Source organism: Rhincodon typus, unplaced genomic scaffold (assembly GCF_021869965.1).
Source record: "Rhincodon typus isolate 14 unplaced genomic scaffold, sRhiTyp1.1 hic_rhity00003961, whole genome shotgun sequence".
Taxonomy (NCBI): domain Eukaryota; kingdom Metazoa; phylum Chordata; class Chondrichthyes; order Orectolobiformes; family Rhincodontidae; genus Rhincodon; species Rhincodon typus.
The window spans coordinates 231-14,458 of NW_025969599.1; the positions used below are offsets into that span (position 1 = coordinate 231).

The 14,228-nt window shown below is 42.2% G+C and overlaps 1 protein-coding gene across 2 annotated transcripts; it reads right to left on the reverse strand.

Moving 5' to 3' along the window:
* Positions 1-1,219: 1,219 nt before the first annotated feature.
* On the reverse strand, positions 1,220-14,165 carry LOC125481867 (zona pellucida sperm-binding protein 3 receptor-like). Of its 2 annotated transcripts, none has more exons than XM_048593794.1 (7): positions 14,062-14,165; positions 12,141-12,214; positions 10,576-10,758; positions 6,834-7,016; positions 4,752-4,934; positions 1,614-1,710; positions 1,220-1,289 (listed from the first exon to the last, which is right to left on the reverse strand). In XM_048593794.1, exons 1-7 carry the CDS (start codon positions 14,082-14,084, stop codon positions 1,235-1,237), a joined length of 798 nt encoding a protein of 265 aa, XP_048449751.1. In that variant the 5' UTR covers positions 14,085-14,165; the 3' UTR covers positions 1,220-1,234. The 2 variants fall into 2 exon arrangements, with proteins under 2 accessions (XP_048449751.1, XP_048449752.1); XM_048593795.1 differs by having other exon boundaries at positions 12,137-12,214; positions 14,062-14,158.
* Positions 14,166-14,228: the final 63 nt, after the last annotated feature.

The following is a 14,228-nucleotide window of genomic DNA, read 5'->3' on the forward strand; positions in this document are numbered from 1 at the left end:
GCTGAAGCGCTCGCAGCAATCTTCAGCCAGAAGTGCCGAGTGGACGATCCATCTGCGCCTCCTCCAGTGGTGCCCAGCATTACAGATCAGTCTTCAACCAATTCAATCCACTCCACATGATATCAAGAAGCAGTTGGAGACACTGGATACTGCAAAGACTACGGGCCTTGACAACATTCTGTCAATAGTACTGAAGACTTGTGCTCCAGAACTTGCCGCTCCCTTAGCCAAGCTGTTCCAGTGCAGTTACAACACCGGTATCGCCCCAATGTGGAAAATTGCCCAAGTATGTCCTGTACATAACAAGCACGACAAATCCAACCTGGCAATACTGCCCCAGTCTACTGCCAATCAGTAAAGTGATGGAAGGTGTCATCAACAGTGCTATCAAGCAGCACCTGCTCAGTGGCACCCAGTTTGGGTTCTGCCAGGGCCACTCAGCTCCTGACCTCGTTACAGCCTTGGTTCAAACATGGACAAGAGAGCTGAATTACAGAACAGAGGCGAGAGAGTGACAGCCCTTGATATCAAGGCTGCATTTGACAGTGTACCAAACTGGAATCAATGGGTATCAGGGGGCAAACACTCTGGTGGTTGGAGTCCTACCTGATACACAAGAAGATGATCATGATTGTAGGAGGTCAATCATCTCAGCTCCAGAACATCTTTGCAGGAGTTCCTCAGGGTAGTGTCCTCGGTCCAACCATCTTCTCCTTGGGATATGCTTGTAATGGAAGCATTTTAAAGAGAAGGATCATTGGACTTGAAATGTTAACTGTTTTCTCTCCACAGATGCTGTCCATCTGCTGTGTTTCTCCAGCACCATTTCAGATTTCCAGCATCCACAGGTTGTGTTCAATTTAGAGGCAGCTCATTTGACCGATTCCTCAGAAAGGAAGTCTCACGGGCAACAGTCAAGTTGAAACTTGGTTCAAAAAAACCAACAAATGTATGACCTACTGAAGCATAGAAATTTGAGGGGTCTCAATAGGAGAGATGCCAAAGAAATTTCTTCATTCTGTCTTAAGGGACTTCAGTTTTTGAAGTTCTCTAGCTGAGAGATGATTTGAAGCTCTGTCATTTAACATAGTCAAGCCCAAGTTAGAGGGATTTTTGATGATCACACACAAAAAAAAGATAGATAGGAAAAAGGGGAGTCAGAGCCATAACCAAAAATCAGTCGTGTTATTATTAATTGCAGAACACTGAATGATGGTACTAATCCGGATTTTGGTCAGCACAAGGAGTCAGGTATCTTCAAATCATACAACCATTCAATTGAACCAAGCCTGTTAAGGAACAAGCATAGCATCATATTTCAATTCTGAGTCCAGTGATTTTTGTATTTCCTTTTAAACAGTTGAAGTTTCTAATTGATGGGATTCAATCCCTCAATCCAGTTGGAGACAAAATACATGACCATACTTTGCAAAAAAATTACAACAGTGGGACAAAACCAACTATAGAGCAGCAAACCTTTTCAGACACTACAGGAATTCACCAATGGTCTCTTTAGCCATTGATAAATGGTGAAAGATACAGATAGATAATGGATGGCCCCAACTCAACTGCAATAATAATAATTTTTTCCACCACAGGGCTCGAACACTTACCCTTTATCGCAATAAAAATAAGCTTTATTTCCAAAAGTGGTATCTGATACATTATAATATCCATTCAAAATCTCTCCAGGATTGCCACAGTTGATTGCTAGAGGGAGAAAGAAGAAAGTTAAAATATAATCACATTAGCCAATAGGGTTTAAAATACAATTCAGAAGAGCTTCAAGTACAAGGCTTTTCAGACAATAGATTACTGCAATTCAAGAATGCCACTGGACAAAATTTTTTAATTTGCATTGCAGAAAATGTTGTCTGATAATGCCCCAGATTTACTTAATCCAAGCCTAACAATTCTGCACTGTGTACGTTTGACCGATTAATCCAAGCTGAGGGGAAGGATCCAGTTTTTACTTCAATCAATTTGTTTCCTCCAGGCCATGGTAGAACACAATTAAAAATAAGTCTCAGGTGCATATAAAGTCTATTGCTCAAACAATATCTGAGAAAGACTTGCAAGAGAGCATGAACGGGGAAAAGTTTTCATACAGCTCACTTTACAAAAGATTGCAATGCAGTATTCGAGAAACAGGAATGAGGGGGACGGGAAGCAGGCTACTCAATGCTTCACAAATGCTTTGTCATTCAATACAAAAAAAAGTGATGGCTGATCCTCTCAATGCTATAATTCTGCTTTCTTCCCTGGATACCTTTAAAATCAAAACATTGAAAGCCAACAATTGTCTTCCACAACCTTCTCCTGTAGAGAATTCCACAGGCTCACTACATCTCAGGACAAGATGAATTCAGCATTTCCAACCACAATTCAAATTAGACAACTGTAAAGAGCAGAAGTTCGAATGCTGAGAATACAAAAGCCAGAAGAGTTATTGGTTTTCTACAACTAAACATGACTGCCATTGAGCCATCACCCACACTAGTCCCCTTCAACAGACTGCTCAGCTCACGAGCAATCGTAATTGGATGAATTGCTTGGTCCACATTTTGACCTCCACATGGCATCAGCAGGAACAAGGAATCTACTTGCATCACCAACTCAACATTCCCAAATCATGGGAGAACCTAAAGTTGTTCAGTTTCCTAAAAAAGTTAACCTTAGCAAAAATTAAAAAAAAAGTGTGCCTTAGAGTCATACAGCACAACATGCTGGACTTAATATTGCTATTGACTACAGAATCTGCAAGTTGACAAATATCTTGAATCAGCCAGAAATGTTTAGTACACAGCACCAATCCATCACATGTCGAATTGCACACAATTGCAGGGGCACTAGAAATACAGCAACAGACAATGGCACAGACTTTCCTCTCCAAAATCATAACGATAAAGGGAATCACCAGTTTTGCTATACCACAAACAGTCCCACAATGGTCGTCATCTAGATTTTTCTCAAATCAACCTGTTCACAAATGTGATTTTGAATAGACAGGCACCACATTCTGCAACCAGGTCACATGATTGGAGAGTTCAGACTTTAATGCCAGCAGTTCCAATCTACCTACATTTTAAAACAGAAAACCAGCTTTCCCAATCTCAGTTGCAGCATGCCTCTAATGTCAATCTCTTGTACTATTATTCATTGGGAAAGAAAGTGAATAATTCTTAATACACAGGAATCAAATTCTTATACCTTGAAAAACACCCAACTGCATCCTAGCTTCTAGAAACTGCATAATGCAAGAATAGCCAACATGGATTGGACATAGGACTTGCTGGATTCCAATTCATGTGAATTTGCAGCCATACATTTCCCCTCAAAGAAGTTCCCAATTCACACTTTCCCTATTGCTTGCATGGGTATTGTTGGGAAAAAAAAAAATACAAAAAAAATGTTGGATTTGAAAGCGAGTAAACTAAGCTTTGGTTTTCACCCCAACGACTGGTGAGTCACAAGAAAAAAGTGGACTTCACTCAGAACAAAAAAGGCAAGGTGGAAGAAAAGGGAAAACCATTAAGTTTAAAAATTATCTTTGCCTCCAGAGAGAAGAGTGGGAGAGAGACATTTCTATTCACCTTCCTGCTTGCTGGAGGTGGTTTCTTTTGCAAGCAAGATATGCCTCAGGTGATGCCTGCCCCTACAGCCTCAGGCACAGCTGCAGGCATCTGATCAGTCTTCCGGGGATTCAACACAAGGAAAGTGACAGGCCCGGATGGTTTCCCCAGCCATTCATTCAGATCCTGTTAAGGCCAACCGGCAGGAGGTATCCATCTTCAATCTGTCCCTCCTTTCAGCCACCTGCTTCAAGACCATCATTCCCATACCTAAGAAAGCACATGAAGGGCTTCAAGAGGCTGGTCACGGCCCATATCAACTCCAATCTCCCACCCTGCCCATCAACATAATTGGGTCCACAACTGATGCCATATTCCTAGCCCGGCACTCATCCCTGGATCATCTGGACAAAGACAACTATGTCAGACTCCTGCTCTGACTGTAGTTCCACGTTCAACACCATTATCTCCCCCAGACGGATCTCAAAATTCTGTGACCTTGGTCTCGGCCCCACCCTCTGCAACTGGATCCTCACCTTTGCAGCATATGGGTCAGAATCAGTGACGATAGGTAACTGCACCTCCTCTACAATAACAACACTGTAGCCGCACCAAGGAGTCGTCCTCAGCCCCCTACCTTACTCCCTGTACACTCACAACTGTTGCGAAATTCCAAACAAACACCATCTACAGAGTTTGCTGATGACACCACCAGTGGGATGGATATCCAACAACAATGTCAAAATACAGATGGAACATAGAGGGCTTGGTGACATGGTGCAACAAAAAAAAAAACCCCTCTCTCTCAACAGCAGAAGAAACTAAAGAACTGATCATTGACTTCAAAGAAAGGAGGAGGAGTGCACCCCCATCTACAAATCTAACGGAACCGAAGAAGTTGACAGGGTGGAGAGCACCAAGTTCCAAGTTCCTCGGAGTGATGATAACCAACTACCTTTCCTGGACTGCCCATGTAGATGCAGTCAAGGTGGCACAACAACACTTCAGGAAATGTGAAGCACTTGCCATCACGCAACTCCCACACAAAGAACAATTATTTGTGACATGTCCCTATTTAAAACATACTCCAGAACAAGTCGTCATTTCTTACAAGAAAGAACTGCCAAAATGCAGTGACAAAGCTAATGGAAGGAGAAAATAAAATTGCTCATTACTTACGTTCACAGACAGCATGAAGGGGAGACCAAGTTCCATCTTTCCTGCAGGTAATACGTTTTGAACCTCCTTCCTGAAATGCATATCCTGTATCACACCTATAAGTAATATTTGTGCCCACAGGAAAGGTAGTCGGAGAATTAACTGCTGAGCCATTTTTCAGAACAGGAGGTTTTCCACAGTCACCTTCAAAAAGGGAAAAATAAGAAACAGCTTTTAAAAATTCAACAAGTCTTCCTTTTAGTGACTCATCTGACTTTTCCAGTGCACTAATGTAGAAGATCACCCTCAAAATATGCTAAGAGTTTCAGATCTTTTCACGTTGTACATCAATTTTCTCCCCAGTCTCAAGTTTGTGGATTTCAAGTTTGGCCACCTTTGTAAGAGAACCCCTCGAGAAAGAAACCAATTCAAATCCAAATCAAGAACCAAAAATCATAAGGATTGTGACTGTCCAATGGAAGTGCTTTAATAGCAAACTTTAAAAACTTGATTTTAAAGAGCAACAAAACACAAAACCCAAGGGTTTTGCAGGTATTCACAGGGAATAAAACAGACAGGATAATTCTAACATTACATAGAAAGAGAACAAGGTGTTGAGGCAACAATTAACATGGAGTACAGCCTCAGGCCAGTTAGTTGGCTAATTTAATCTGATCTAGTCATCTGCACATGGAGCAAGGTGTTTATCTAAACTTAGCAAATCCCCATAAATACATAGAAATTTTGGTCCAATGTGATCAAGACCTGACTGAACTTTAAACTAGAAAGTAGGACCAGAAGGCCAGAATGTCTTTTCTCAGAGCACTCGCTCGGAAAGACTTTGAGGCTTCCAGTGGAACTGGCAGTTTTCAAAATTGTGAAAAATCAAAAAAAAAACAAAGTTTCTTACTGACACTAGGAGTAGGAGTAGAAGAAATGCTTCATTGGATGACGCAATGAAAGTTAGGCAGAAGCATGGGATCTTTCTCTTCCTAGTCATGTGCTTGCAAAACCCCCAGTGCAGTTCAATCTTTTTTTGTATAGAGCTGGATGAACACAGCAGGCCTAGACCCTTCTTCAGGAAGAAAGGTTTTTCTGAAGGAGGGTCAAGGCGCGAAACGTCAGCCTTCCTGCTCCTCTGATACCGCTTGGCCTGCTGTGTTCATCCAGCTCTACACCTTGCTGTCTCAGATTCTCCAGCATCTGCAGTTCCTACTATCTGAAGTCTTTTTTTGGTTCTTGGCCAGCTGCAGCCTGCCACTCACTCAGTTTGCTCAGTCCTAAGGGTGAGCTATTACTTAGTGACGACTAGTAATAATTGCTCCATCTTCCTTATGATCAGTTCCAAGATCAAATTCACTCACATGCAACCTAAATATTGACAGAGGTAGTCGTCATTAGGTAGGAAGAATGGAAGTGTACGGCTTTGCACTTCACTCTCCAATTCGATCTCGATTTCTTCCTTCAAGATTTATTCCAAGCAGAAAATTCTGACTTGGAAAACTATGTTGAAGGAATTGGCAAACTGCAGGGTCAAAAACGCTCACTCTTCTGAACAAAATTTGGGGCTACTTACAGGCTTTCAGGGCAACTAGAGATGGGCAGTAAATGCTGACCCAGACAGGGACGCTCACATCACATGAATAACTAAATAGAAAGTTCCATGGGGCAGTGACAGAAAAATGTAAAGAGGCAACTTCTGCAGTGCCTTTAAATCATTCTTTGAGGAGTGACAACAAAGCATATCCCCAAATGCTTATTCATTCTGGAACAGAAGTGGGTCTCAAGTCATATTCCTATTCATATTTCCATAGAAACATTCCAATGCCACAAGGCACTTACAAGTTTCTTAGATCAACTTGGTTAATTATGCAGAAAGTGGGGATGTTCTGACCATTCGGATAGGAAAATTGCCAGACAACTAATCTAACTGCCGTAGGAAAAGTTTGGTAAACCAAAACAGTGATCAATGTTTTAACCAAACAGTTTTTACAAATGTATAGTCTAAAAACAATAAACCCAGAGGATTGGTTTTAAATAGATTGGAGGAAAGCTTCCAAGATTTTTCTGGTTCATTGTCAAACTCACAAAGCGCTTACTCACGTTCACAGGTCGGTGGAGGAGGTACAAATGTGTTATTTTCACGACATTCAATGACACTTCCGCCAAACATTTTAAAACCTTTGTTGCATCCATAAGTGATAGTGTCCAGATACGTGTACGTTTTCTTAAAGCCTGCCACCATTTTTCCATTTGCAGGCACTTTAGGACGATTACATCGCACAACTGTCGAATCAAAAGAGCAAAGTGAGTTTGAGGATCTTCTGTACCTATGATGTTAAAACGTGTTTTTTTTGTGGAGGGTGGGAAAGAAAGAAGGAAAGAGTCAAAAGGAGGAGGAGGAGTGTTACCCTCTGTCGTCAAGAGACAAGACAATAAATAGCGATTCTTGAAGTCAAAATCATGCAGATCAGCACAAGATGCACATTGATGCTTAATCTTGCACAGCAGCTTTGCCTTGTTCAGCTTATTTTACACAAATCAGAACCTCCAATATTTACAGCCATTTACTTGGTTGTCTTAAGGTTCATCTCATTTCAGATCCCAAACTAATGCACATGTCAGCTGTGAAGTGGAGAGCTTTCCCTTCCTCGTTTCTGAATTGCAAGACAAACTTCTGATCCGTCCACAACTCATTCTTTAAAATATGTAATGGTTCTCACTGCTCTACTTGCAATGCGGAAAAAATATGTCCAAGTACAGTGTATGCAACATAGTAACTCAACACAGCAAATCTCAGCAAGAGAATCAGCTGGTAGCTTTCCACATTCATGTGATAACTAACATCTTAAAACATTTGCCAAATCATGCAAGTTTCACTCTTGAAATCTCCTTCAAACAGTGAGGTCATGAAGAAAAAACAAACAAACTTGCAAAGTGTTTGAACAATCTAAACTGAGCTAAGAACTGCAGTAAATTCATACACTTCAATAAGGGATTATGCTCAAATACAGTGTACGCAAATTTGATTCCTGAAACTTTTCAATAACTGGATTCCGAGGAACCTAAAATTAGAAGCATCTGCCTCAGGGAATGCAGACAGGTCTATTTTAAAATAGAGCAAACTGCGACAATATTGGAGGGTGGTCTAACTGCTGCATTGTAAAACCCTGGTCTAAAGCTCGGATGCATTTTGAGGCATACATACCAATAAGTCATTTACCTTCCATTTTGGCAACATCAACAGATCAAACACCGCAAATCTCCATAAGCAAATCTTGTGTACATATTCAGGTTTTAAGGATAAAGCGAGAATAGGATGAAGAGAGCCATAACATGTCATAACCATTCTAGATTTAATCAAAAAAACAGTACAAATTGCCTGTGTTTTCAGTGATAACTAGACTTGAATATTTCATTGAATCAAGGGATTCAAAAGCAGCAGTGGTTAGTATTGCTGCCTCAGTGCCAGGGACCAGAGTTCAATTCCAGCCTTGGGCAACTGTACGGAGTGTACGTGTTCTGTCTGGATGCATTTCCTCTAGGTGCTCCGGCTTCCTGTCAGAAGTCGAAGTCGTGCAGATTAGGTAGATTGGCCTGCTAAACATGGAGGTGGATCTGGGTGGGATGTTCTTTGCAGGGTCAGTGTAGACTCAACAGGCCAAATGCCCTCCTTCTGCACTGTTGGGTTTCTACTATTTATAAAACAGCTCATTCTCTCCTCCTCAAATGACCCCCAACACCCATACTTAATTCAATTCTTTTGTTTACTGCTTACTTAATCTCATTGACTTCTGACTTACAGACAGAATGTGTCGAGTCAGGTGCAATCAGTATAAATATGGATTGTCTAAAGGTTACAGTAGATTTGTAGCTCGGATTGTGGAAGTTGTGGTTGGTTGGCTCGCTGAGCTGGTTCATTATTCTGCAGATGTTTCATTGGGTAACATCAATGCAGCCTCCGATAGTGTGCTGTGGTGTTTTCTCACCTGGTATTTCAACTCAGATGTCCCTTGAGCTGGATTACCTCACTTCCAGTTTCCCTTCACAGTGGGGTGTATATATAGGGTCTACCTCCGTTTGTTGATGGCCTTCTTAGAAGAGAACCAGGCTTCTAGGAACTCCCGTGCTGGTCTCTGCTTTGCTGGTCCCAGGATCCTGGTGTTGTCCCACTTGAACTGGTGGTCTTCCTCATCCATGTGGATGCAGGTGAGGGAGTATTGGTCGTGTCTTTTTGTTGCCAGTTGATGTTTGTGTACTGTTGTGGCTAATTTCCTTCCTGTCTAATGTTTGTCACAGTCTATGCAGGGAATCTTGTATACGACATTGGTTTTGTCCATCGTGGATGGCGGGTCTTTGGTTTGGGTTAGCAGTTGGCATAGGGTTGATGTGGGTTTGTGTGCTACAAAAAGCAGAGTACCTCTTTCAAAGTATTCAAAAGACGACAGATACCTGAAAAACTAGGTCAGAAGATGCCTATTACACAAACACCAGGAAGATACTGCACACCCAGACACACTCACTACCTTACATCAAGAACACATTTGAACTGACAAGACTCCCATGACCACTGGGCATCAGAGTAGCACACAAACCCAGACCAACTGCTACCCTGAACCAAAGGCCCACTATGGACAGGACCAATGTCATATGCAAGATTCCCTGCATAGACTGCGATGAACATTACATTTGACAAAATCAGTACACAAACATCAACTAGCAACAAAAAAGACACGACCAATACTCAGTCATGTCCATCCACATAGATAAGGAAAACCACCAGCTCAAGTGGGATAACACCAGGATCCTGGGACAGGCGAAGCAGAGAAGAGCACAGAAACTCCCAGAAGCCTGGTTCTCCACGAAGGCCATCAAACACAGAGCGAGACTCTATATATACACACACTCCACTGTGAAGGGAAACCAGAAGGGAGGTAACCCAGCTCAACAGACACCAAAGTTTAAATGACAGGCGGGAAAACACAACAGCGCTTCAAACCAGAGGCTGCACTGAAGTTACCCAGCAGAGTAATGAAATGTCTCTGGAACAACAAACCAGCTTGGCAAGCCAACCAACTACAACAAACATGGATACTGTCATCAGATGCTGCCAAAGATGAACAGGTAGATGCGATGTTGAAGGGGCCAACAACAGATCCTTACTTGGTACTGGAACAGTGATAGTCCAGGAAGGGAGGCAATTCAATTGCCTCCAAGTGCAGTTAGTAACAATTGTGGAAACAGCACAATGTTGTACCACTTAGCTGGACAAGGAGCATTGCATTCAAGGGAGGATGTTGCAGTTAACTGTGTTCGTGGCTAAATATAGATCAGGACATATATCCTGGGATGATTAAATTGTGGAAAGTGAACACATTCCACTTGTTATAGAGTAAGGAATCTATCAATCAATGCTTTCAGCTATTTCCCCCCCCATCAACACCACTATGCTAATGCAACAGTCAATGTGACATAAATGGCAAGAGACTTGGTCCATACTGGAGGAGTGGGTTGGAAGGAAGTTACACTGGACAGGAAACACCATACCTTGATCAAAGTAGAAAATGGAATGCCCAATTAGTAGCACTGTGAATTGTGTATGCGATAATCCTGGCTCCACCTGAGCGCTGCGGTGGGCAGAGGGATTGTTTGTGGGAATGCTTATCATGAACAAGAAAAACCACTACCAGGGATTGTATTTTTAGAAACAACCACAGCATTACTAGTAATGTAGCGAGTGATTACACCAGAATCTGCTTGCACAGCTAGACAATCAAATCCCATTATGTACAAGCTTGGATTGCAGTCATTTTTCCCTAAAAAATTCTGAAGTATAATTCTGTACCTTGACATCTTGGTGGATCCTTATCCCATTGCCCAGTCACTGTACAGGTGATGGTTTCTTCACCAATTAGTGAATAATTCCCAAGACATGAATATCTTGCTATACTTCCATATGGCCAGGAGTCACTGTCAGATGATGAAACTGTCCCATTAGCAATATGTGGAGGATCAGGACACTGGACAACTAGGGAAGAGTGAAGTTAGAAGACTGTCAAATAAATGCCTCATGACAAAGCATACTGCCTGACTGATACAAACTGTTATTCCCACTCTCTACCCCACCTCTGCTGACTTAACAGCCAAACAAGCAGTTTTTAGGCACATCAGACATACGGCACACTGGCAGCAGGATTGGGAGGAGTCAGAAACACCAGCTGTTTTTGGGGATGCTATTTTAAAATCAGAGTTGGAGATTATTAGATACAAGTCAATTGCATTCTGCTCAATCATAAACAGGACAATCAAAACAAATCTCAGGTGAAAGCTTATGCAACATTTTAGAATAATCAAAGTTAACAGCTAAGATAGACTAACACATAACAACAATTCCTAATATTAACTGCAAGATATCTTGCAGTTATTCTATTGCCCAACACTGTCCATTTTCACCATTCTTGCCCAATTTAAATCAATTTAGCAATCTCAATACTAGTATAAAAATTTGTTGTTCAGAGATAAAATATCATGCTTAAAGATAATTTGAATGAGTGTTTAACAAAACTCAAGTTGACCAAAAAAAATTGCAAGTCTAGCCAATGCTCACTTTTGCTTGCAACCTCAAATTCTACAGCACAACTCCACAGCAGTGATAACAAGGTGCAGGGCTGGATGAACACAGCAGGCCAAGCAGTATCATAATGTCAGCCTTTCTGCTCCTATGATACTGCTTGGCCTGCTGTGTTCATCCAGCCCTGCACCTTGTTGTCTCGGATTCTCCAGCATCTGGAGTTCCTACTATCTCAGATCCACAGCAGTGACGTTTTGTCGGTGGCTTAGGACGGAATTCAGAGACAGCTTTTGTACATTAAAATGCATCAGGTTTCATGTGTAGCTTCTAAATTCGAGAGGCATAGTTCACTAATTGCCAGCACAGTAGCATTAATGCTAGTATGCTCTTTTAATATTGGAAAAAAATGTTGTTTCTTGTACCACACAAATTATCTTGGACATTCATGATCAAGATTGCTTCCTTACTTTTCCCTCTTGCTGAAGGAAGTCCATGATAGAAACTAAGTGACCGCTCAAAAGTAGCAGCTTGATTCATGGAATGGAAACCAGCCTGAAGGGTCTAGGCCCGAAATGTCAGCCTTCCTGCTCCTCTGATGCTGCTTGGCCTGCTGCGTTCATCCAGCTCTACACCTTGTTACCCCCAGTCATTACACGTCACAGGTTTATACAGTGACAAATCAAGAGTCATGCTTTTCCTAGCTATGCTGGAGTTTATTTAAAAAAGCTAATGCTAACATCTAGTCAATTTTCCATCTATGGTATTTGCTTAGTATTATTCAATTATTTGGTGCAGAAAAACCAAAGCAACCATCCTGCAATTTTAAGCTACTAACTTACTTTCACATGTTGGAACCTGTCCATCCCAGCCCCTAATTGTACAAGTTCGGTAGTTCTTTCCAACAATGCGGAATCTAGAAGGGGAGGTTAAAAAAAAGTGTTAAAAATGTGATGCACACCAAGAAGCAAAAAAGCTGAAGGATTGCTTAGTTCAAAGTCAATAAAACAGGCTTTACTATTTGAGGGAAATCAGTGATAGGACAAAGTAAAAACCAAAGTTTGGTGTTACTATGCAACAGGGCCTTCAGCCATGCTCATTTCCCCTCTAGCATCCTGCACTTGTTGGCCTCACTACTCCTTCAGTCAATTTGTTTGAAACAGCATGTCAGCTATCTCAATATCTCATGTGGCGCTGTCCTCAATAGACAGAATGCTGATAAACATCCTGTGGTGCTTGACATGAGAAAGGTTATGATGTTGATTTAGAGGTTTAAAAAAAGTTAGGCAAAAAGCGATGTGAATGGATAAGCAGGCCTAATGCAAGAGAACCAGTAGGAGGTAACATGAAAGCCATTTGATAAAAGATACCACAAAAGAAAGTTTGCTGCCAAGAGAAAAGGAGTTGCACCTGTATGCAGACTACATACACAAGTGTCAACTATAGGTAATGAATTGACTAATATGGGAAACAGTTGGGATTAAAAAACCTTTACTTGCAAACTGTAACCAGGGTACACTGAATATCAGCATAGTCACCTCAACAGTTAACAACCTTGGTTAATAACTTGGATGAAAGGAAGGATTTTTTCCACCAAAATTGAGTTATGATGCATTTCAATGAGGATTATATGAAACGTCTGCACTGGAATAAGTTAGGTTAATGACCGCTATCGTGTTGCGTGGCACTACTATCACCATGCTAAAATGGGACAGACTTCGCAGATCTAGCAACTCAAGACTGGACATCCATGAGGCACTATGGGCCATCAACAGCAGAATTGTTCTCCATCACAATCTGTAACCTCATGGCCCGGCATGTCCCGCACTCAACCATTACCATTGAGCCAGGGAATCAACCCTAGTTCAATGCAGAGTGCAGGAGGGCATGCGACAAGCAGCACCAGGCACAGCTGAAGATGAGCTATCAACCTGGTGAGGCCACCAAACAGTACTACTTGCACGCCATACAGCAATAGCTGCAAGTGATCGAGCTAAGCGATCCCACGACCACCGGATCAGATCTAAGCTCTGCAGTCCTGCCAATTCCAGTCGTGAATGATGGTGGACAATTAGACAACTCACTGGGAGGAGGCTCCACAAATATCCCCATCCTCAGGTGATGCAAGAGCCCAGCACATCAGTGCAAAAAGGTAAAGCTGAAGCGCTCGCAGCAATCTTCAGCCAGAAGTGCCGAGTGGACGATCCATCTGCGCCTCCTCCAGTGGTGCCCAGCATTACAGATCAGTCTTCAACCAATTCAATCCACTCCACATGATATCAAGAAGCAGTTGGAGACACTGGATACTGCAAAGACTACGGGCCTTGACAACATTCTGTCAATAGTACTGAAGACTTGTGCTCCAGAACTTGCCGCTCCCTTAGCCAAGCTGTTCCAGTGCAGTTACAACACCGGTATCGCCCCAATGTGGAAAATTGCCCAAGTATGTCCTGTACATAACAAGCACGACAAATCCAACCTGGCAATACTGCCCCAGTCTACTGCCAATCAGTAAAGTGATGGAAGGTGTCATCAACAGTGCTATCAAGCAGCACCTGCTCAGTGGCACCCAGTTTGGGTTCTGCCAGGGCCACTCAGCTCCTGACCTCGTTACAGCCTTGGTTCAAACATGGACAAGAGAGCTGAATTACAGAACAGAGGCGAGAGAGTGACAGCCCTTGATATCAAGGCTGCATTTGACAGTGTACCAAACTGGAATCAATGGGTATCAGGGGGCAAACACTCTGGTGGTTGGAGTCCTACCTGATACACAAGAAGATGATCATGATTGTAGGAGGTCAATCATCTCAGCTCCAGAACATCTTTGCAGGAGTTCCTCAGGGTAGTGTCCTCGGTCCAACCATCTTCTCCTTGGGATATGCTTGTAATGGAAGCATTTTAAAGAGAAGGATCATTGGACTTGAAATGTT